Source organism: Copadichromis virginalis, linkage group LG13, assembly GCF_057382275.1.
Source record: "Copadichromis virginalis isolate Kocher_CV1m ecotype Utaka linkage group LG13, C_Virginalis_male_GT1.1, whole genome shotgun sequence".
Taxonomy (NCBI): domain Eukaryota; kingdom Metazoa; phylum Chordata; class Actinopteri; order Cichliformes; family Cichlidae; genus Copadichromis; species Copadichromis virginalis.
The window spans coordinates 28,822,102-28,845,945 of NC_140630.1; the positions used below are offsets into that span (position 1 = coordinate 28,822,102).

The 23,844-nt window shown below is 40.7% G+C and overlaps 1 protein-coding gene across 1 annotated transcript; it reads left to right on the forward strand.

Moving 5' to 3' along the window:
- The first annotated feature begins 3,588 nt into the window (after nt 1–3,588).
- Nucleotides 3,589–23,156, forward strand: socs5b (suppressor of cytokine signaling 5b). Its single transcript, XM_085478385.1, has 3 exons — nt 3,589–3,663; nt 3,783–4,396; nt 16,180–23,156. The coding sequence occupies exon 3, from the start codon at nt 16,199–16,201 to the stop codon at nt 17,888–17,890; it is 1,692 nt and encodes a 563-aa protein (XP_085334511.1). The 5' UTR covers nt 3,589–3,663; nt 3,783–4,396; nt 16,180–16,198; the 3' UTR covers nt 17,891–23,156.
- The last annotated feature ends 688 nt before the right edge of the window (nt 23,157–23,844 follow it).

The following is a 23,844-nucleotide window of genomic DNA, read 5'->3' on the forward strand; positions in this document are numbered from 1 at the left end:
TTCCATTAAAAACTGAACTTTAGCACTGTTAGCTAAACATTTACATTGTAGTTTGCCACAAAAACACTGTAAACCTGAAACAATTATCACCACAGTACTTCATGAGGAATTGAAGTCAAATGAGTCTTAATGTTCGCCACTGTAAAGGTACTCCAAACCTGTTAAAAAATCAGGTATGTGTTATTCAATGAAACTGGAGAGCGCTGTTGCCCCACAGTAAGAAGTTCCAGATTTCAATTCCACCATCAACCCGGTTCTTTCTGTGTGGACTTTGCATGTTCTCCCTGTGTTTGAGTGGGTTCTCTCCAGGAAACTCTAAATTCTCCATAAGTGTGAATGTATGGGCCCCCCGAGGAGAATGGATGGATGTTGTCATTTATTGCGTAACATCTTCAAATTCATGAAGCACTGCTGACCAGCTCCAGCACCTCTGCAAACAGAGTTGACAGAACAGGTAGGAAAATGGATGGGACATATAATGCGGTGATGTTGAATGTTTAAAATTTTATTTTGTAGTTTACATGAAGAATTTTATTCACTTACAAAATGTAAAATATAAGATGTGGATGTCTAAACCTAGTTCTCGTAGTTAAAATCTGATACTAAGGTCAATTATAGTTTTTTTGTTGGTTTTTTTTTAGCTTTTTTAAAGATCTCACAAACAGACAGAGGATTGTCATGTGGAGCTAAAAAAAAGCCTTATAAAAGGCTCTAATGCTAATAATGCATGCATTGTTAAAGTGAAGCACGTCTGCTCACATCCCATATGAGTGATTCACATAAACTGGAAACAGGCATGTTTGTTTTTCTAACATCCTGTGATAAAAAACAAAACCTCATCTCCTCCTGCTCTAATTTCCTATGACCATATATGGAAATATCATCTCTTGTTTGTGTATTTTCTGTGTATCTGAGTAGTTTGACACATCTACTGGAGTCACCAATTCCAAGACATATTTGATATATTAAGGAGAACAAATCATCCTTCAAATTAAAAAAAATGATTTCATTTGCTTCAGCACACATGGACACATTTATACAACTAGAAGCCTAGAAAACACAACCCGGTGTGTGGATACTGTTAGAGTCCTGGGGTAAAGCTACATTCAGGGAAATGTTGCATCTATTAATGTGAAAGCGGTATGTGTTTTTTCTCCTCCTTCAGAAGCAAGACTTGGGTATGATTTTGGTCTCTAACAAATAGATCTCCTCACCTGCTGGTGTTGACATGTGCTAGTCACAGACTTCTAACTTTTGATCGTGCGTCGTCTGCACCATTAGTGCTGACTGTCACGATGCAGAAAGTCAGCTTATTCTCATTGTCATGTAGAGAGGAAAAACTGATAAAACACCGAATTCTGATTAGAACTTTCAAATGCAGATACACAGCACATTATGTGTGTAGCAGGACTCTTTGGGAGCCTGGAGTTTCCCCAGCTCCAGTCTGCTGCCATGCACCTTCCTCCACCGTCTTCCCTCTGGCCCTCAGCACTAACAGACACAATGCTACTCTGACTGGTGAGGTCCCTTTCCAGCCACAGAGCTCAGAGCTTCATTATTCCCCTGCATGGTTGAGTTGCCCTTTCTCAACAATTACATATTCACTCTTCCTTTACCACCTTCCTCACCCCATATGTGCCATTTCTACAAGCATGAAATGTACCTAATCTGTATTCAATTATTGTTTGAGGTCCACTTTAAAGAGATAAACAACACAGTAAAAGGCTTCATGGCAAAAGACTTCCTCTATTTTCTTCATGTCTCATTATCCAGGAAAAAAGGGCTTTGGTTTGGTGAAGTGCTGTGTGAAACGAATAAAACATAATTAAAAGAGTTTAATAATGAGTTGTCACAACACGTAGAACCTATTAATCTAGTCTTTATTGTAATTTTGCTGTAATTAAACTGACATTACTGTTTGATATGAAATGCTGCAGCAAAGCACTGAAAACTGGTGTGAGACCTACATAAAATGATACCCGATCAGCAAATTGCACTATAAAAGTCTGAAAAGTACATTACATATATAATCAGCACATCTGGGGAAAAGGGACTGTTTTGTTTCTATCCTGCTGCCACAAGATGGCAACCCTGCCTTTGTCACCGCATGACTAATACCCGAGCACTGGATATAAAGAACCATGCAACGCTTTCAGGACAGAGCTGAATTTGAATTTCTTCGCTGAGCTTGTTTAATTATGATTACATGCATTATTTATTTTCTAAAACTCCTGAACTTTGATCAATAAAATGTGTTACAGTTACATTAACAAAACACTGCATTCTGTGTATCTCTCTGAACAGACAATGAGATGACAAAGTGACATCTGACATGGTTAAATAAACTGATGCTTACTGTATCAGTTTCACTGGTCCAAACAATAGATTCACCCAACTCTAGTCAAACATGCAGTAACTTTGCTGGGGGCCGATCATTTCTTTTGACATTTTAATCAAGCCCCACTTCACGAAATGTGATCTGCGGACATCACAAAATCACCCTTAACTGCTTCCCTTAATCACTGTACAAAGAAACAGAACATGAGTCCCCAAACACCAAACCTCTACTTGGTATCACCTCTGATCTATATCCAAATCTATTCCTGTACTCAGTGACTGCCCAGCCTCGAATATTAGCTGTCAGCGGTTATGGCTTAGTAGCTTACTGCAATAAATTAAAGTTTATTATGGCATTTAACTATATTCTCTCAGTGAGTACTTCATCGCTTTTAATTTCATGAATAAACATCACCCCCTGCTTTTTCAGCTACTCATAAATAGTCAGTTCTAATATGTTAGGTCTGAGCTCGCATGGACCTGTAATACACTACTATCACACCTTTCTTCTTCATAAGAAGCTGAATCACTGTAGTTAGTTATTATCATATCCTTTCTGTGTGGCTTGTTTGCTGCAGCAGCGACCTGTTAGGGAAGGTCCATGTCGACTAAAACAGTGTGAATCAGTCCTGGCTGAAGAATCAGTGCTAATGCAATTCTCTTTCATTTCCTTTCATAAGCGCAAATTGGATCAGTATCTCGGAGATGTAAAAGCTAATGTGCTCAGACGGCTCGTGATTTCCCTGAACTCACAACCCTCGGCTCCAGCGAACTACTACATTACTCACACAACTTCCACTTCCCCTTACGGCTTGTGTCATGCGCTTAGGAATTATCCATCTCCAGGAGATGATCTCATGTGTGGGTGTAAGTGAGTAATTTCTCCTCAGAGACTTTTTAATTGTTCTTTGGAACAGGTTATGAGACGTACTCACTGGTCTACAGCACTCGAGGTCATGGGAGGTGGGTTGTAACAGGTCCTTTAATTAATTTAACGCACATTTCCACCACAAGTATTCTTGCTTGCCGCACACGCGGATGAATTAGGCTACTTTGTAGTGTGCTTTAAAGTCTAATTGTGGTAACCAAGCTTCGATTGTGGTCAGATGATGGAGGCAAATTATTTTAGGAGTTTGGATCACAAATTCTGCATCTAAAAGCCTTCAAAATGTCAGTTTATATTGGGTCTTGGGGTTTCATAACATATTTTAATTGAAATTAGTACAAACGTAAGACGTTATGCCTTGAATTTTCCAGGCACCCTGGAGTTTGAGGGACCTGCCTTGCAAAGCAGCCTTGGGTATGACCAGAATAAGAAGATTATTGGTGAGGCTAAATTAATTATTCTAGTTATTAGATTACATTCTTCACTTATGACTCTAAGAATAAAATTGTTGTGGAGTTAAACGGTTTGCCGTTATCCCGTGGTTTCATTCACCCCACAGGCTGCGAGGTGAATGAAGGCTCGTTGGCCGTCTTTTACCCCGTTGATATCAATGTGCCAATGGACCGGCCTGCCCGGGATACCACCAGCATCACTTCACCTCTCCACGTTTCCAAGTAGCAGCCCAGCAGAGAGCCCCATCCTCCTCTCTCCGTTCATTGGTGACACTTGATGCCCATCACGAGGAGCGAGCCGCGGGGCATTCCCTATCCGCGTGCTTCGTCGGAAGTGGTCGCCTTTTCCCTTTGCTCCATTGGACCGAGCCCTTGTCAGTCGGGATCCCTCACGTTGAGCACAGTCCGCCTCTCAGACTCTGTGTCTGCTCAGACTACCGTCATATTGGTTGCTAGAAGCAGCAACGACCACGGCAGAAAAGAAGACCCCCACCATAATGAAGAACGGGCTTCCACGGCGCTTAACGCACGATTTAGTTTTTTAAATACATTTTACATTAATAAATTAAATAGTCGGTATGATACCGTCAAGTATTCGTGTACCTTCAGTGGTTTCAGCCGACACCGTGGTCCGCAAGGGGGATATATGCCTGAGTTCTCTTAATAGCCATTTTTTGCAGACAAAGAGAGCTGTTGAATAGAGCTTTCAGGAGACACACGGGTAAGATATGAAATTTAGAAACTAATCTGCACTTCCCGAACTTGTCACGTTTGTCTTCTTAGCTCATTTAATAGTACACAGGACCGTCTGGGTAACTTATAAAAAAAAATGTGGATTTTTTTAACAAGCTAAAATGCTAACTCCGCTAGCTAGTTAGTTAGCCAAAGCTAACTAAAACGCTAGAAATTCCCGTTCTGGGGAATGCTAACAATTAGCATTTTTGACAGCTCACAAGCCTGGACAGTAACTTGATTATATCTTTTGCCAACTAAATGATAAATATCTCTAATATTTGCTTTTTTAAGCATTATATTTATAAGACTGCAGTCCACGAGCTAGCTCGGCAATTATGAGCCTGGAAAACGTTTTCAATAGTTACGTTCATAGCCTGTACATAGCTTGTACTCACTACAGCCTTTACATACTTAGTTATAGAATATTCACAACATACTTCATACCGTGTACATTATAACATACCATAATAGACCCATTTCTGTAGTATACTTACATATCTATACTATTGCTAATATATATTGTAATATATCTATATCACTAAAGCACTTCTGGATGGATGCAAACTGCATTTCGTTGCCCTGTACCTGTGCATGTGCAATGACAATAAAGTTGAATTCTATTCTATTCTAATTCTACATTTAGAGGTGTCCGGGGGGCTGGCTGTGGTTCGTTAGCGGGTTAGCAAGTGAGCTAAGTTGGCTGGGACAGGGAAAATGTGGGGCCTCCAGGACCCGAGAGGCCTTCCAGCCAGATCTATGAAGCAGCTATGATAACGTTTTAACGCGATTGTCGGATTTCTGTTGACTTTAATAGCACATGAATCTGTAATGTAGCCAACGATACTATAACGGACCTGTCAAGATTGCACTGAAACGAAGACTGTTTTTGTAATCGCATAACTTAAGGCAATTAGCATGGCATCTAAACGGATTTGGAAGAATATGTCTTTGTTATTAATTTGAGATTTTCTTTTTAGATTAACAAAGTATATATTTATTAAATGATGTGTTTGTAACGATGTACTAAGCTCAAACAACTAACAAAGGAACACGGGTGTCGAATAATTGCTGTGGAAAAACAGCGTTGATTCAGTTCAAGTAGTGCATTATTGAGTATGGATGAAAATGTTGCTTCAAAGGTGTATTTTAACCGAGAAGTTCTTCAGCGTCCAGTTTGTCAGGTTTTAAGCGATGGGGAAAAACAATCGGCGTGCTCATTCGTTTTGATGTTTTCTTATTGCATGGCATGTCCCACAAATCTTCTATAATGTGAGGAGCTACAAATACCTCATTAACTCTGTTCTGGTCTGGTCTGAGCAGGGGAGGCATCCTCCCTTAATCTTGTCTTCTCTCCAGACCTCTCTTAGATCAGTGTGGTCCCAGGAGAATGGGTGTGTTGGGTTGTCGGAGAGGAGAAGTAGCCTAGTTCTGTTTCAGGACGGCCGAAATGGCTGTGGACTGGATCACACTTGCAGCCATTGTTGACAACAGCAAAAGTCAGAAGGTTCAGGAGGACTGTCTCACACTTGAATTGACTTTAATTGCAGACGCATGTCTACATTATGATATGCTCATGTGTGTGTTGTCTGTTCTTTATCAATTAGAAATATACAAAAGTTCTTTAATATTTGCTATCACACGGATTGGGTATTTGGACATATGGTGGTCTGTATTCTGTGTTAATTAAATGCACTGACCTGAAAGCTAGTGATTGTATGTTTGCAGTTGTTCAGTCAGTGCCAGCATGTCTGGTATGACAGTAGCCACACTAATGAGAACAAGGAACAGATAAGACTGAAGTACAAGTTGGCAGATTTTCAGTTATAGGTGCCAGTTTTCATGAAACACATGAGCATTGTGCTTCTGTGTATCTTAGGGTAATTGTTTGAATTAGTGTCACAGTGGACATAAAACTGTCAGACTAACCAGCAAACGTGTATTCTTTAGTTTTTTGTTTGTTTTTTCTTTTTAGCTGTTTGTCAAAGGAGATTTGGAATATGGTGCCAAGTTTATGATATAATCATACTTGTGCATGAGAAGTAGTTGTATAGTTATAGCTTTTGGAAGCCAGGGACTATGTAGTCATAGTTGTTGTAAACTTGAACATTGCATGGTTTGTGTTTTTGGGGCTTTTTGAACTGATTCGCAAGATAAAGAATAACTCTCACAAGCCGGGATGGAAAAGCTCTTGAGATGTAACTGATATAATATTAGCCTCACAGTTCCAGTTCAACTTGGAGGACACACAGCAGGGTGGGAGCATGCACTTTTACTTTGGAGTTCAGTGGTTTGTTCATTTTGACAGTCCAGTTACAGAATCAAGAAAACTTCTGGCAAATTTAGGTTGTGAGCAGAAAAACCGTTGTGTTCAAACAAAACTTTGGCAAATGAGAGGCTGTTGTTTGCATGTTTTGCTTTCTCAAATTGAATTGGCTGGACGCACAGTTCACTTTGAGCCATGTACCTCTTCGAACAAATCTTGGAGTGCCTTTCAACATTTGGCAGTTTAGACATAAAGCACTTTTATAAGCATGATCATTAGTATGATGTTTAGACCCACAATGGGAAAAGTCAAATATGGCTTTAATATCTATTCCTGAAGACATATAATTATAGTATGATTGCAATAATATTGTTGCTTTAAAAAGTTAAATTAGCTGTTTAGAAATTCTTAAAATGATACGTATCCCTCTACTACACTGGAGAATGCAAATCCTATAAAAATTACAACATTTTTGATTTACATAACTAATACTGATTTTGTGCTACATCAATAAAAGGCTAGTCTCAATGTCTAAAGCAGGCTGTAGGTTTCCACAGGTTTGGGCAATATTTGACCAAGACAGGTTTTTAAACTTGTTACAAATCCTGAGAAACCACCCTTTGAACACACATAACGTGTTCCACTTAAGTCTGTTATACTGTTTGCTACAGTGTATGTCATCTGATAACTTAAAGTGGATGAACTTATACTGGTTTATAAAACTGTGTTGCTATTAGGGCTGCCACAAACGATTATTTTGATAGTCGACTAGTCACCGATTATTTTTGCGATTAGTCGACTATCAGATCATCATCCATTGGACGTAAAACGTACAGCTTATTGCACCAGCATGCATCTGCTCTTATATAACTATCATTAGCTTACAGCTTTAAGTGTTTAAGGTATGTGCTAACTAAACATAAAGGCAAGATGATAGTTTATTAAATGTTAATGAAATCTGAAGATTGTTTAGGTGAAGTTTAATAAACTCAGCCGTCTGCTCCTTGCTATCTAAAATATAACAGGACACTGGAGTATATTCTGGAGCATCTCACACTTCTGATAATCAGCTGTCTGCTTGACGTTTATTCAGCTGTGTAAAAACTATAACTTTAATCTCAGCCAAACCGATTTACTCAGGAACAAATAAAACACTAAAAAAAGCCAAACAATAACATTTTTAAGTTATCTAAGTAACTGATATATCATGTTTAACCTGAGTAGTGAAAGATGGCGGTGGGTTTGAAAACGATTTGCGTGAGCCTAGCCCCCGGCTAGCTATCGAGCTGGTGGATAACAGACGTCTCCGAAAACGTCGGAGCGCTTTTGTGGTGTCTTGATAAACTGAGCAGATATTTGAGGTTTACACAGCTACATTCTCGCCTGAAAATATGCTAAACATTTATTTTGTGACCCAGAAAGAATAATAAGAGTAATATTAAAACTAACTAGCTGCCGCCATTGTTGGAAACTGAGCAGGGCGCTATGAATTCTGGGATACAGCTTCTTCTTCTTCGGGGTTTAACGGCAGCTGGCATCCTTGTACATGCAGTGCTGCCATCTTCTGTTTCAGTCCGTTATTACTCTCTTAAATCCTGCTACTTATTCCTGCGTCTTTTGGGATCTTACAAAGCTTCAAACGACGCGTCTACTATAAAATTAGTCGTCGACGTAATCGTGACAAGTCGACTAATCGTGGCAGCCCTAGTTGCGATGCACAGCGGCTGTGATTGACCGTTACTCTCTTATGAATGTACGCTCATCGGCTGCTTTTTTAGGGACACCATTGGCTTACTAACACAAATATCTTAATCAGCTAGTAACATGGCAGTGAGTTGATGCGTTTAGACATAGGCATGGTCAAGGTAACCTAGTGAAGTTCAAACTGTGCATCAGAATATGGAAGAAATGTGGTTTAAGCGACTCTTGTCAGCTGAGAACTGGGGCTACATTCTTTTTTTTGACAAACTCACCAAAATTGGACAATAGATGGCTGGAAAATGCTGCCTGGTCTGATGCTTTTCCATTTCTGCTGTGACATTTGGAGGGCAGAGTCACATTTTGGCATAAACAACATGAAAGCATGGTTCCATCTTGCTTTATATCAACATTTCAGATGCAGTGGAATGGGGGATATTTGGGGCCCCTCAGTTCCAGCTCGGCATCGTTTAAATGGCACAGTCTGTATGAGTGTTGCTGCTCAGCATGTCTAAGCGTTTAAGACCACAGTGTACACATCTTCTCGTTGCTCCTTTCAATAGGATAACACACGATTTCACAAAGATCAGATCATCTGAAAGTGGTTTCTCGAACATGACAATGACTTTACTGCACTGAAATGGCTGCCACAGTTGCCAGATGTCAGTCCAGTAGAGCACCTTTGGGATGTCGTGGAACGGGAGATGTTCGTCCTTGATGTGCACGTGATGATTCTGCAGCGACTGTGATGCAATCACGTCAACATGGACTGAAATCTCTGGAATGTTTCCAGCACCTTGTTGACGTGAAGGAAAAAGCAGGTCCCAGAAACATCATAAGCTTGATTATGCAGACTAGTGGCTGAAGAAAGAACTGACCTTTGGAATTGGAGTTGTGACATCTGATTTCATTATCCAAGTAATATGACAGTTTTTTTGTAGTTGTTGGTAAAAACAGTGAAAAATGGCAGTAAGAATATCTGATACACAGGCAATGGCATCATTTTCACCTATAAAATGTTGCCATGATAGCTCAGATATAAATTCGAACCTCTGTTATGCACAAGTTTGGTTTAGCCTCTGCTGCTCTGACAGTGACAGATTAACTGTGTTTTGTTACTGTGAATAATTCAAACCTAAAAACTGAACTTTAATATCCCCTAAGAGCACCCAAGTCTTTAAAAGCCAAACCCTGTCAAATGTTTTTGACTTGGTAACTCAGTGATCAATATGCTAATTTAATCTACTCTGCACTGTTGGTTCAGATAAGATGCACTTGGCACAATAATATTTGTGTATCTCTGTGATTTCCATACAATGTGGAGATTTTGCATAAAGTGGAATTTTTATGTGCCTCGTTACAAGCGGCAGAGTAAAAGCTGTCGCTTACAATGACGTGCACAAAACTAGAAAGCAGTTCACTGACTGCTGTTGGCAGTTATTTTGCTGTGTTATAGGGCAATTTAAGTCTGTAGTGCTTTCTTTCTGGGAAGCGCTGATGGGGGTGACAATAACCACAGGAAAAAAAGGGGAAAAACTGTGGCCAAGAATTGATAAATTGGTTTTTGCAGTGGGCTCGGTGAAGGCATGATTTACAGTGGTGGGTTTTCCCCACTGCTGTCACTGTTACGGCAACAAACAGGAATGATCTCGTTTTCAGCGCTTGAGAGTAATGACCATAAACCCTGTGAAAACTGTTGTCGTAGTAAGATGCATTAGAATCAGTGTCACATACATAAAAATAATAATTTTGTAATGTAGTTGTGGCCACAACCAGCACCGCTGAAAAGTCGCTGAGAAGTTTTCTGAGTCTATTGCAGCAAAGACATTGGCTTCATTGTTTAGGGCAGAGGAGAGGCTTTAAACCCAGCTTCAAACAAACATTTCTAACCAGTTTAGACAATGTCATTTGTATGTTGCCGTTAGAAATGATGTGTAGTTCATCACTCCATCGCCAGTCAGCGGTAGTTAGACCGCAGAATAATCTTTTTTTTTTTCTTCTTGCTGGCACTACCCCTTGAGCGCATTGAATACAGACATCCAGCAGAGCAGACCATGTAGAAAACTTGATCCGCGTTGTTGTACAGACACTTATAGAGCATGGAGTAGGGATGGGTACTGCAACCAGGTATTAAACAGACCCTAGGGCTAAATTATAAAAGACTGTAGTGTCAATAAACTGAAGTTATCATAATGTTTTGGTTTTGTTACTGGAGGCAAAAAACCCCCCCAACAAAACCAAAACCCAAAACAACACAAAAAACACGTTTATTATTGGTACATGAGGCTTATCTTTCTGTGCTCCTCTGTTAGTTATTAAGACATAAATCTGTGGTGCATTTTTTTTTCTGTTCCCTATTTAGAAGACAGTTCTCTCTTTCTCTTTTGGAGCCTGCATGCAAGGGGCGGGACACGGGGCAGCTCTGTCCCACACACAGAAAATTAAATGCTCAAAAGTGTGGCTGAACTTTGCCAGAGTTGATGCTGACATTGGTTGTTGCCACAGTTGCAGCGGTCTTTTAATGCGGAAACACAGTCAGTGTGTTGAAACTTTAGTGAAAGTACATCACGTTCAGATGAAGAAATGCAGTTTTTGACTGTAGAGCTGGTAGCACACCCACGATTATTCAAATTATCAGTTGTTTCATCTAAAATATGGACCTGGGTTAATGAGTCAAAGTCACTATTAGCAGGCTGAGTGTTTCGGGTGAGTGTGTTCAGTCTGGGATGGTCATCATCTGGACCGTCGCTCCCAATCCCCCAAATTTTTTTTTCATAATTTGATTGTTATGTTACTCCAAAAAAAATCCCAATAACAATATTAAATCTTTACCTTATTGCTGGTATCACATGTAGTTGGCAGGTGAAAATTACAATGGGAAAATGCCAAATGGGAAATAACCCAAATATATTAATGAGATTTTAAAAAGGTTGTCCTGTATACAACTTGCTGCCAGACCAGTCGAAATATAAACCTAAACCTCTTTTATGCTCAAGTTGGGATTTGCCTTTGCTGTTTGTTAACAGTGAGTGTTTCACTGTTCACTGGTGGGCACTGCTATGCAAAATAAAACAGCCTATATAATGCAATCAAATCTACCTCGCAGCTGAATGTTGTTTACAACAAAGCAGAAAATGGCATCCCATGTTGTCATGTTTCTCGGTTAATAGATTTTGAAACTGATTCAAGTTTATGTAGACACAATAAGTCTGTAAATGACAAACAGAGCTCGACAACAGACTCGCGTGACTGTCTGGGACCTGTTTTCAACAGGACTTAAATCAAACCTTTATTTGTAGTGATTGTGGAGGTTTTATGTGTTAGTGATTTTATTTTTATTTTGGCTATTAATAGTTAAAATAACAACACAAAAGTGTTCATTAAAAATAAATTGGCAAAAAAGAATTGGATAAACAAACTTGACTGAAGAAGTAAAGATTGAGCTTATTACACCTCACCTTCTTAAAAATGGTGTATTCCAAATGGTTGTAACTAGATTTTAGTGATGATCATATTTCAGTTTTATATTTGTCCATCATCTTTATTATATTTATCTTGACTCCTGCTTCTTTAAAGTTGCCTTTTCTTCTGAGTTTATACAGTAACGCTCATTTCAAAAAGCTGCAGTGTTAATAGACTAATTCACAGCATTTTAAGAGGTATGTTGTTAAATGTTTTGTTTTGGGGTTTTTTAAAATAATAACCTGATCCATTTTATAAATAATTTTTGGTTTTCTGTTTCCCCAAGCCTCTGATTTAGTATGCTATTTTTATTGAAATGTCTTTAGTTTGATATAATATTGATGAAGTTTTAGGCATTTTTTTTGGAAGTTTTATAACATATAGTAGTCAGTTGTCAAGTCATGCTTTGAAGTCTGTTCATACATGGTTACTATATCACCGTCATTCATCATAATTTTGGCTTCATTTTTCATTATCCTAGTACCAGTTAATGTGTACTTAGTACAGATCATTGTTGGAAGGAGGAAGAACTGACTACCTGTGGAAAAATGGCAGAAAATTACTTTTATTATATTTCCATTTTTAATAATCATAACCAATTCACTGCACAGATGAGGTGGTGGTATAAAAGTTAACCTCTGCTTGCAAATAATTTGGAGTTGCGTTGTGGAATTTTGATGACATCTGCTTGAATTTTGAAGGCTGTTTTAGCAAAATAGAAAACTTATTTACCACTTAGTCTGCAACGTCAGGCTCTTGTTTTAATAAGCTTATCCTATGTCAATAAACTGCACAAAACATAGAGGGGGGGGGTTCTAAATCACATGAGATTGTTTGGTAATAACAATTGTGCAAATTGGGTCTTTAAATTGGAAGATGAGCAGTAGAGTGAAATATTTCACAAGTAGCTAGTAGGGCTGAACGATATATCGCATTTGCGATAATATCGCGACATGATCAAGTGCAATTTTCTAACCGCAAAGGCTGCGATTATACTCTGGACATGTCCAAATTCATGGGCTGCATCCTCCTGAGGCCGCATTTGTAGACCGATTACGTCACAGCGACGCGCCGAAGGCTGTCCAAATTACTACCATATCCCAGAATTCATAGCGCGGCCCAGCCAAACTCCAGTTTCCAACAATGGCGGCCGCTACTAAGTTTTAAAATTACTCATACTAATCTTTCTGGGTCACAAAATAAACTTTTAAAATATTTTCAGGCGAGAAAGTAGTTGTGTAAACATCAAATATCTGCTCGGTTTATCAAGATATCCCATATTTGCAAAAGTGCTTCGACGTTTTCAGAGGCGTCTGCTACCCACCAGCTCGACAGCTAGCCGGGAGCTCGAGGGTTACTGATGCGGCCGAGAACGGCACAACTCCCGGCACATCATTTTCAGATCACCGCGGAGTTTCGCTGCTCGGGTTAAACGTGATATATAAGTCACTTAGACAACCTAAAAATGTTATTGTTGGGCTTTTTTCAGTGTTTTGTTTGTTCGTGAGTAAATCGGTTTGGCTGAGATTAAAGTTATTAGATTAGATAAAATAAAACTTTATTAATCCCCCGGGTGGGTTCCTCCTTGGTTTTCACACAGCTGACTAAACGTCAAACAGAAAACTTATTAAACAGAAGTATGAGACAGTCGAGAATTTACGCCAGTGTCTGGTTATATTTTAGATAGCAAGAAGCAGACGGCCGAGTTTATTAAACTCCACCGAGACAGCGGTGACGCTAATCAGAACTAGACCGTCCAATTTCACGCCTTTAAACTTTAAAGGCGTGTTTGTGTGTGTGTTTATACAATTGCTATTATGTTTGCACTTTATGTGTAATGTTACTGACTGCAGAGATCAGTAAGATGTGTGTATTTTTTATTTATTAGTTTTATTTATTTAATATTATTTTTTAATTGAATGACTGTCTAGTAGTTCACAGATGTCGAAAAACTGAGTGTGGTAAAGCCACTGATTTTGTTTATGTATATTTCTGCAATCTGCACATTGTACTGACTTTCATTTTAATGTTTACACCAGGGTTCCTTGTCAGCACTTTATGCTCAGATGTTTGTAAGCTAAAAATAAACTATTGTGTATGTTCAAATATACTGTTGTGATTGAAGAAGTTAAATAAAAATGTCAGTCATCAATTCATGCATCACCTCATGTCATCATAACAGAGGTCTGTCTTCCAGGAAAGAACAGTTTAAAATTAATGTAATATAGTATTGGCCATACTATATGATGTATTGCTTGTCTTTGTTTAATAATACAGAAGACAAAGACCTTAAAAAATAATCGCATATCGCATCGCAATCGCAATATTGGGGCAAAAAATCGCAATTAGATTATTTTCCATAATCGTTCAGCCCTAGTAGCTAGACTGTTTGTTCTGGGAAAGCACAGTGCATTTACAACAAAATGGTGAATGGCCTCAAGGATAGAAATGTATCAGCCAGCTGATTGGTCTAGAAGCTCATGGAGCCAGTGTCAAGAGAGGTACACACTTTGAAGCTGGCATCCAGTTGTAGGTTCATTTGGTGTTTTTTTTGCAGATTACATGTAGACCATTACATGGCTATTTATAGTCTTTGTCAGGTAGCTATTTTGCATGGACTGGGTTGTGAAATACAATGGACATATTGAAGTTTATTGCAAATTCTTTGGGTAATGCCAGCTGGGTTGTAAGCTACACCAGTGTTGCAGTTTGTTTTTTGGGGTGGGTATAGCAACCAATATTGGCTGTTAAAGGAGATTCGTTGTTCTGTCCTCATCTTTTTTCTGACAAAGCAAATCCATAAGTGGGCCAGGGTCCTAAGTCTGTGATAAACGTAGTGAGCTGCCTTGAGCAAATGTCATGTGCTGAATCTCAGCATGGTTTGCTTACCTTGCGAAACATTTTCTGTCACAGCTGATAGTGTTGAACCACGATGTGTTCGTTAGTATTTATAGGTAAACTTTACTCTGCATGCTGGTTGACATGATGTTTCATAATCGTTGGGTAACAGGTTTTAGCCCAGAAGAAGATTGAGTTAACCGGCCAAAAACAAAAGAAAAGATAGGAAGTTAGATTTGATGATTCCAGAGAGACTTGAAGACTTTTGTGTTAGTAGCTCACTAAATGCCTGTTCTTTTAAGTATGGTACAATATGGTTTCTGTGCTAATGTCTTGCACTTGTTTCATTCAAAGTTCACTGAAGATGGACTAAAATTATTTTTAGAAATGAGTCATTTGCTGTAATTCCGTTTAGCAACAGAGACCCTAAAGACCCTTGACAGATATATTTAGATTTTCTTTATAGAACATACAATATTTAGCAATTTTAAAATCATGGACAATGTTTGTTTGTTTTTCCCACTTTTTTCCAGACAAAAATAATGAACATATTACCCTAAAATGTATCCCTGCTGAGATAATGTAATGGAATAATCTTGTCACAATAAGTTATGAATTTGTTGTTTGTGGCATTAAATGTGTTGCTAATAGTGAAGTTGCAGAGTGCTCTGTAGTGGACGAACTGTGCGGCACAAACATGGTTGAAGGGTGTTTCTCCCATCTCTTCTTTACTTTAATTCTCATTTGTCTGTTATAAATGGGGAAACCAGTATATATGCAAATGGCTAATATCGGCACCATCAGGATCTAAACCTAAACACTAGTGTGAAGAAGTGCTAAGCTGTTTGGTTGAAGATACTGTTCTGGTATACGCATCTTATTGTTTTGCCAGTTGTGTGGACACTAACAAAGCCACGATGTCAAAAAACTCATCAGAAACAGGAAATGCTGTAGAAATAGTCGGTTATGAATTCCTTTAGGGCTTTGGCATCTTTGGCTGCTTCTCTATAGTAACTCTGCTCACTGTAAAATTTGGATTATTAGAATGCACTCTAGTGCTAGAACTTCCAAATCCCTGTCAAATTCTACTAGTGATAAATCAACCACTTATGTGAGAGTGTATGTGAATATACATGTGCCCTGTCTGCTGCTGTTACAGGGAAGGTTTTTGGTCAGGTCTAGACTGGCTCTGTAATACAGTACATACCAGCAGATCAGCTGTGAGCAGATCCTAGGTTCATTTATAGCTGTGGCCTTGTGTCCCTGCATGTCTGCCTGGCAACTCGTAACTCTGCTGTTCCAACAGCTCAAGCTCACCCACCTCCCAGACACTCTGGCCCCGTTATACTCTCACCATGTCTAATTACTAGATGCACATTCGTCTGGGGAATTTAAATGTAGGGCATTCTTTGTGTAGCTTGTACCTCAGTGTTAAATGTAGGTACCATTGCTGCTGTTGGGATGTTCTCACCTGTGAGTTAATCAGCTTTGTCTTCTTTTATATTCAGGTCCCAGGGGCTCCTATTAATGAAGAAAGTGGGCATCATGTGGAGCAATCTGAAGAGCAGATGCCAGACACTCTTCCACAACAACAGTTCAGGACCCCATGAAAGCAGGATTGAGGCAGACACTGTCCACTGTGTGGTGGATATCGGTCAAGGAGGCAGCTCAGGTGGGGCACAGGCATCAGGAGCCTCCAGCCCGTCACGAAGCCTCCTACCAGTGCCAGTGGTAACAGCAGGGCGCCGTCATCATAATTGTGTGTCGGACATACCTCAGATTGTAGAGATAACTATCGACAAGGACGCTGAAGATGTGCGGAGTGGGTCCGGGGGTGTTCCCTTGGCTCGCAGAGACTCCTACTCCCGTCATGCCCCGTGGGGGGGCAAGAAAAAACACTCATGCTCCACCAAAACCCAAAGCTCTTTGGAGGCAGATAGGCGGTCCGGCCGCTTACGCGGGAGTGGGAACCGTAGGGACAGGCGCTATGGGGTCAGCTCTATCCAGGAGACAAATGACTCTGTATCAGTAGGACGCAGTCTGAATGGTCGTTCTCTGCGCCAGCGGCTAAGTGATACAGTTGGGTTGTGCTTACCCCTGCCTGCTCGCAGGTGCTCACGTTCCTCTAAGAACGCCGTCACCTCCAAACGTAAGATTCACCTCACAGAGCTCATGTTGGAGACCTGCCCCTTTCCACCAGGCTCAGACCTTGCTCACAAATGGCACTTGATCAAACAGCACACAGCACCAGTCAGCCCGCATTCCTCTACTGCCCTTCTGGATGCTTTTGACCCAGCCCACCCCTCTCCCGAGGATGAGGAAGAACGTCTGCGCGAGCGCCGCAGGCTCAGCATCGAGGAAGGTGTGGACCCACCACCCAATGCACAGATCCACACCCTGGAGGCCTCAGTGCCAGGATCCTCTCTCTACAAACTGGGACCAAAAATGGCTCCTGGCATGGGAGAGGCCTCTGGGGAAGGCCGGGTCACAGGGGCCGGGAGCGCTCTGGCTGCTGCATCATCAGGAGCCTGTGGGCAGTTGTTGGGGGCTGCAGCGTCATCCCAGGACTGTGACTCTGAGGAGGATTCGACCACCCTTTGTCTGCAGGCCAGGAGGCCCAAGCAGAGGCATGCTTCAGGGGATGGTCACCTTAGCCGACAACAACACGGTCCCTGGAAGGTTCATACTCAGATAGACTACATCCATTGTCTGGTGCCAGATCTTTTAGAGATTACAGGTCTGCCCTGTTACTGGGGCGTAATGGACCGCTACGAGGCAGAAGCGCTGTTGGATGGGAGGCCCGAGGGCACCTTCCTGCTGCGTGACTCAGCCCAGGAGGACTACCTCTTCTCTGTTAGCTTCCGCCGTTACAATCGCTCCCTGCACGCACGCATCGAGCAGTGGAACCACAACTTCAGCTTTGACGCTCATGATCCTTGCGTTTTCCACTCTTCCACTGTCACAGGACTGCTGGAGCACTATAAAGACCCCAGCGCCTGCATGTTTTTCGAACCTTTGCTTACAGCGCCTCTTCATCGGACTTTCCCCTTTGGCCTGCAGCACCTGGCACGGGCCGCCATCTGCCGCTGGACCACTTACGATGGTATAGGGTCTCTGCCATTGCCTCCTGCCCTGCAGGACTTCCTCAAGGAGTATCACTATAAACAGAAAGTACGAGTTCGCTGGCTGGAGAGGGAACCGCCACTCAAAGTCAAATAGGGCGGCTTCTCCATTGCCTGTTAGACATGCTGCAGGAGGAATTCATGACTTTAGAAATTCCTCATTAGCAAAATGGAAGCTATACTGATATGGCTTTCTTACCGGTGGGGGATCGAGTTTAAGTGTAACAAGCTATACAAGATTCATTCTAAACTTTGTTTTAGTTATTACTTACATCACAAAAGTACATATGATTATATTCAGTATAATGCTGTCTGGCAAGCACATGTTTTTGCGTTGAACAGGTTGTTTTGACAGGGAGGGGAGACACAAATATCAGTGCTTTGTGTCTTTTTTTTTTTCCTTTCTCTTGCTTTGTGCTAAGTGTCTGCCTGATCCCACAACATCACCCTGCCTGTAGACCTGCATGCATGCCTCCCCCGTTCATCCTAAATTGCTATTTAGGCTTACATGGCTATGTTGTACAGCTCACTTTGTGCGCTCTTACTTTTCTTCCTTAGCTTGTCAAAGCACCTAGTGGAGCACCTTTACAAGAGAAGGTGTGTGTGTGTCTGTGTGTGTGTGTGTGGGTTGAGAGGGGATCTGGAGGTGCTATTTTGGTATACTGCAGTCAGAGCTTGTCCTATGGATAGAGCTACATAAGTCATATTCTTTGCCATCTCGTTGCATGCATCAGTGAAGCCAGAGATGAAGGAAAACAAGTGATTTCTAAGGATTATGCGTAAGTCCTAAAGGAACATTAGTTTCTCTTTTAGCAGTATCGTGAGTGATGCTTAATAAATCAGTTGACTGTGTGGCATTTAGTAAGCAAGCTAAACTTGTCAGCTTTATTCCACCTGTGTGGCATTGCTTTGGAAACATGACAGATTGTGAGGAAATCTTGTCATTGGTGCAGTTGTGAAAGCAGCCTGTCACTTCTTCACTGACCATAGGCAGTTTGGCATGTGGACACATGCACCCAGTTCAGTTCTTCCTGAAATCGAGGTTGATATTTTATTCCGTTTTATAGGTGCCTCCTTAAGCTCACGATCCATTTGTTGCATCAGCAATATCTGTATATTCAAAATATAAATAAAAATTCAAATATATAAATAAATCTCAATCCATGAATTCAACATATGTAATTACATTTGAAACATCAGTGCAGCTAGGCCTGGGTTCTTTTGGTTACAATAAAGAATCCTAACAAATGTCTTTCATAGGAAGTGAGAGCAGCTGTGTAAAGACTATCTCTTTAAGCAAGTCGATTTACAGCGTAGTGAGGCAGTAACGAGCCTTGTTCAAGATCGGGCTGTGTCATGAGACACTTCATATAGTTATAGATGAATGAAGAGGATTTCAAAAGCTCAGCAAGAATCTTCTAAAATAGGAAAGAACAACTCCCAGGATTAGACTGCAGTGCTACTTTCTCTCTCTGTTCATTGTCATAATTACAGTATTAAATGATGAGAACCCTCAACTCTTGAGAGGCGGGCATATCCTCAGTTATCTAGCCTGTCATTTCCATAATGTCTTATTAAGCGTAACCTGTGTGCCTCATACATGTCCAGTAATATGTTACTTTATTTTCCAAACAAGAGTGGGAGGTGCCTCAGCACGATCCACTCGGCTCTCATCAAATAGAACTGAAGATGGTCATAATGAAGAGTTGAAGGAGCAATAAGCTCAATATTTATTGTGCACATTAAAGATTTTATAATGGATAACATTTTAGTGGTGCTATGTTGATTAAGCTCTTGCAAATTATTGAAATAACTGTGTGCATTAGTCACATCTGTTCTGACTCTGTGCGCGCATTAGCCGTTCTTTCTTGTTGGGTCCAGAGTCAGTTGTGCTGCTGTAGCATGTTTCAGTTTAGATAGCCGACCTGTCACATGTATATTGTTTTCATCCTCAGCTTGTCAGACAGCTGTAAGGAGTGAGCTTTAAGCTTAACTCTCCACTGTGAGCATGTTGAATGATCTAACTAAGCTATCAGTATTAAAATCAGTTCATCAGCACAAGTATTTGTTCAGTCTCCTGAGTAGTTGTAAATATGCAATAACTGGCTTTTAAATAACTGACATAAGTTGAAATTTTAATAAAATGTATAGATGACTGAAGGAGGGCGAGATGGGTGGAGACTGAGTAGTTTCATTAGGGTGTAATCCTTCACATTAATGTTTCAAACTAAAATATTTAAACTGAGATACAGATGAGATCATGATCACCGAGCCTACTCTGTCGAGCTCTCAAACTGCTTTTGTTTGTTTGCTCATGTCAGCCCACTCAGCTGTTAAAAGATGTAGTTCCCATCAGTAAGGATGAATCATGAACAAATATATAATTTATTTCTTATATTTGCATCTGTGACCAAAGCTCTTGCACAAACCTACATGTATTAACTAGTAGTTTAAAGCTTATGTAGTGTTAGACTTTAACTAGTTTAGATTTTGGTTTTACAAACAATTAATGGCTAGTTCCCTGCTACACTATGTAAGACTTAGAGCTACACCATCAACTCGCTACCAAATACCTTTCCTCTGCTAAACAGTCGTCCAGTTTCTATGGATTTATCAGATGAGGATTTTTCTGCAGGTGGTCACACGATTGGTTAAAGGACTTCACCAACCAGTATTAGCTTTTTCGGCTATTTAGTGAACTGATCAAAGTTTTACTTCTTGTTTACTCAAAAGTTGTAGTACTCTACTAACAGCACTGCAGGTCTCTTTGTATGTTAATCACTGGTGTTAGCTGAAGTGGCAGGCGTGACCCTTAAGAGTGGAATAAGGCTGACACTGGGTTTTCTCGCATGTGCACTTCTATGTTTGAGGTATTTTAGCTTCCACACTTAACTGTACAAATGAAACCCCCAAACTACGCATACGTCAGACCGTCTTTCTCACTGTGTCTTGTCTCTCACGCTGCAGCCTAGCAATGGCACACAGCTGCTACAGTACAAGTGCTGCATCCTATATGCAGACACAGATCAAAGGCCAGCGTTGCCATTCTGGAGCCCGCGGTCACTGTGCTGTAAGGTCCAGTCTGTGTTGCTTTTTCTTTATTATTATTATTATAATATACAAACCGTTCCCTCGCCGTCCAGCCACATCGCTGACATCACTGTGACGATGGTGTCCTGTTTAGGCTGAGGTGAACAATAAGGAGGGAGGGAGGAGATGTAGCTGGCTTGTTGAGTCCTGGCTTCCTGTTGCTGCAACAGCATGCTCACAGAAAGGACAAGGGATTTGTCTAAATAAATAGCACTTTAATTGTGTATTTGTTTTATGCAGAGCAGGCCGCAAGTGTTGGGGCAGTGACATGTTTGTTTAGTGTTTTTCCCCGTCTTTAGTCAGCATATTGGATTTAATCAAGCTGAGGAACAGATAAGTGTGTGGTTGGAGTTGTTGACCTTTTAGTCGACTTCTCAGAACAAAATTTACAAGTAGGGTCAACAGATTCAGTCTTTTGCAACTAATCCCTGCTGAACTGAGTGATTGCTTTCACTCTTATGTTGAGGATCACTGTTTGTCTGCTTTGATCCAAAACAGAGGAATTGCACTATCCACACCCCCGCAGGGATTTGACTACTCCAAAACCTACTGAGAAATTTGAATAGTTTTCATAATTTTTATACCATTTTGCTGAATTAAAGATCCAAAACAACTGAAAATGTTCCACTGTCCAAATTCTTGTGGACCGCACCGTGTGCGCGTGTGTGTTAGCTGAAGATGGTGAGACTTGGGTGGGTGTTACGAGGGGTGGGGGGAGCCGGTGCTCCTAAAATATTTCACAGGTGTTGTAGGGTGTGTTGATGGGAGTCGTTTTCTCCGCCTCGCTGAAGACTCGGTGCGTTTGTGTGTGGATGTATGTTAGCTTACGGACAGAGCCACACAGGGAGAGTTTCCCGTGGAGAGACGGGCAGAGTTGAATGTGAGGGGTGACGACAGTGACTCCTATGAACAACGCCTCTCTGCCCCAGTTCTCCCCCCGCCTCCCCATTTATTCTCAGGCAGGCCCATTGCAAGGAGAGTCCCAGGACCCTCTCAACCCAGTTTTCCCCATGGGAAATATCTGACATTAACCGTAGCACGTTTGCCATATAACTTGTAGATTTAGGTGAGAAAAAAACCAACGTATGAATGATGGATTTATGTAATAGCCTGATGAAAAGACATTTTATTCTTCAGTGGTGCATACACTGTCTGGAACACACACAGATTTGCACACACTATCAACACTTCTTCTAACAAATGCACTACCCCAGGTATTCACACACCCTCCCTTCCCCCCCAAGCCAGGGATGTATAAACATGGACCACATTTAGCCAGCGCCACGTTTCTGTGCAACACCCAGCCCACACACACACAAAAAAGGGAAGGTAAAGCTGTGTGTGTATATTCTGTGTTCTTAAGCCAAACAAAATACCACAAAAAAAGCTTAACATTTCATTAGTATGACACTATTGGGCTGCACTATGAGAGCCTTGTGTGTGGAGGCAAACCACAAACTCTGCTCTAGATGAGAGATGGTTGTCTCCTTAGCTGTCCCTTAAAATAATAGCAATACCCCTGGATGTAGGACATATAAACCAACCACCACCACCACGGTACGACTCATGGTGTCAGATCCTAGAGAAAAAGAGAGAGAAACAAAAATAAATAAGAGATTCTTAATTTTTTCATGTTCCCATATATAAATATATATATATTTTAGAAAGCTGGGTTAAGTGCTTTTATGCAAACAGAAGTATGAAAGAATTATTATTTTTCCTTATTACTGCTCCCTAATATGCAATGGAGTGTAGTGTAACAATGGTTGCAATCCTCTGTCACTTTAATGCTGTATGTGCACATTGGTTGCTGGGTGGATGTGGGTGCCGAGGCAACAGGACTTGACAGTGATGGGAACTAATGGTTGTTACTCTGCAGCACTGGGATGTTCCCAGACTGCCCTATTCGTTTTGGCCAATCACAGAAAGCCCTTTAAATCCGGGGCCACAGCCGCTGCCGCGGGGCTGACCAAACTGTCGTCAGACGAATATCGCCGTTCTGTTCTTTTCTGCTTTTCCTCACCCGTTTCTTTTCTTTCTTTCGTCTGCTGTCAGGTAGAATTCGGAGCGTGTAAATGGCATAATCATGTTCACATTTCACTGTCTGTTCTGTGTATCTGCATCACCATTCAAAGAGGAAAAAAAAACAGTTGTTTTTCAGTATAACCTGTTCATTTTTAAGAGCCGTATGATGCGACACTTGTAGCTGTCACTCTTGGTGCTTGGCTTATGCTTCATTGTCTTAATATTCCAAATAAAACTGTTAAGTGTAATCCACACTGGCCCATGATATAATGTGTATGTATTTTTTTCCCCCTTTATTATTCCATCTTACATGTCCGGATTAGCCAAAAGTAGATTTACTGCAGCTCACTACAGTTTAGCTTGTCTTATTTTCCCCCACTCAAAACTACCAATCCTTAGTGTTGTCCCACCTGCCAAATCCTACTTTGTACACTCGTACAGGACACCATCCATGGATGCAGAGACCTCAGACTTTCCCTTATTACTCACTTATTCGAGGCAGACTCTGTGTGGATGCCCTGCAGTTTATAGGCTGACGTGTTAATCATAGCTCGCATCTCACCCAGTTACATTTTATGTTCTGGCCTCTTGGTATGGATGGTATGTCAGTCTGTTACACAGGAACCAATCAAAATCTCTGTTTTGTGTGTGACTCAAAAATACAACTTTCATTCAATTTAACAAATTATTCTGTCTCAGAGAGAACGGCAAGTAGATGAGCCAGGTAGCAAAATGTAAATAAGAAATAACTTGTGTTTAGCAGCCACCAGTTTTCACAAAGTGCACTTTATTGAAGTTTTCTGAAGTGAATTATTAAAAAACATCCAACACATTAGTGTTTAACTTTGACAAAGCCATTAAATTGGTTTAGCTTTGCTACTGAAGCTGTAATATAAAACCATGGTATTGATGCTAAAAGTCTCTCATAGGAAAAAA

Bases quoted from the DNA above. Each gene is read 5' to 3' on its own strand.
- socs5b (XM_085478385.1), top strand. From the start codon at position 16,199: ATGAAGAAAGTGGGCATCATGTGGAGCAATCTGAAGAGCAGATGCCAG.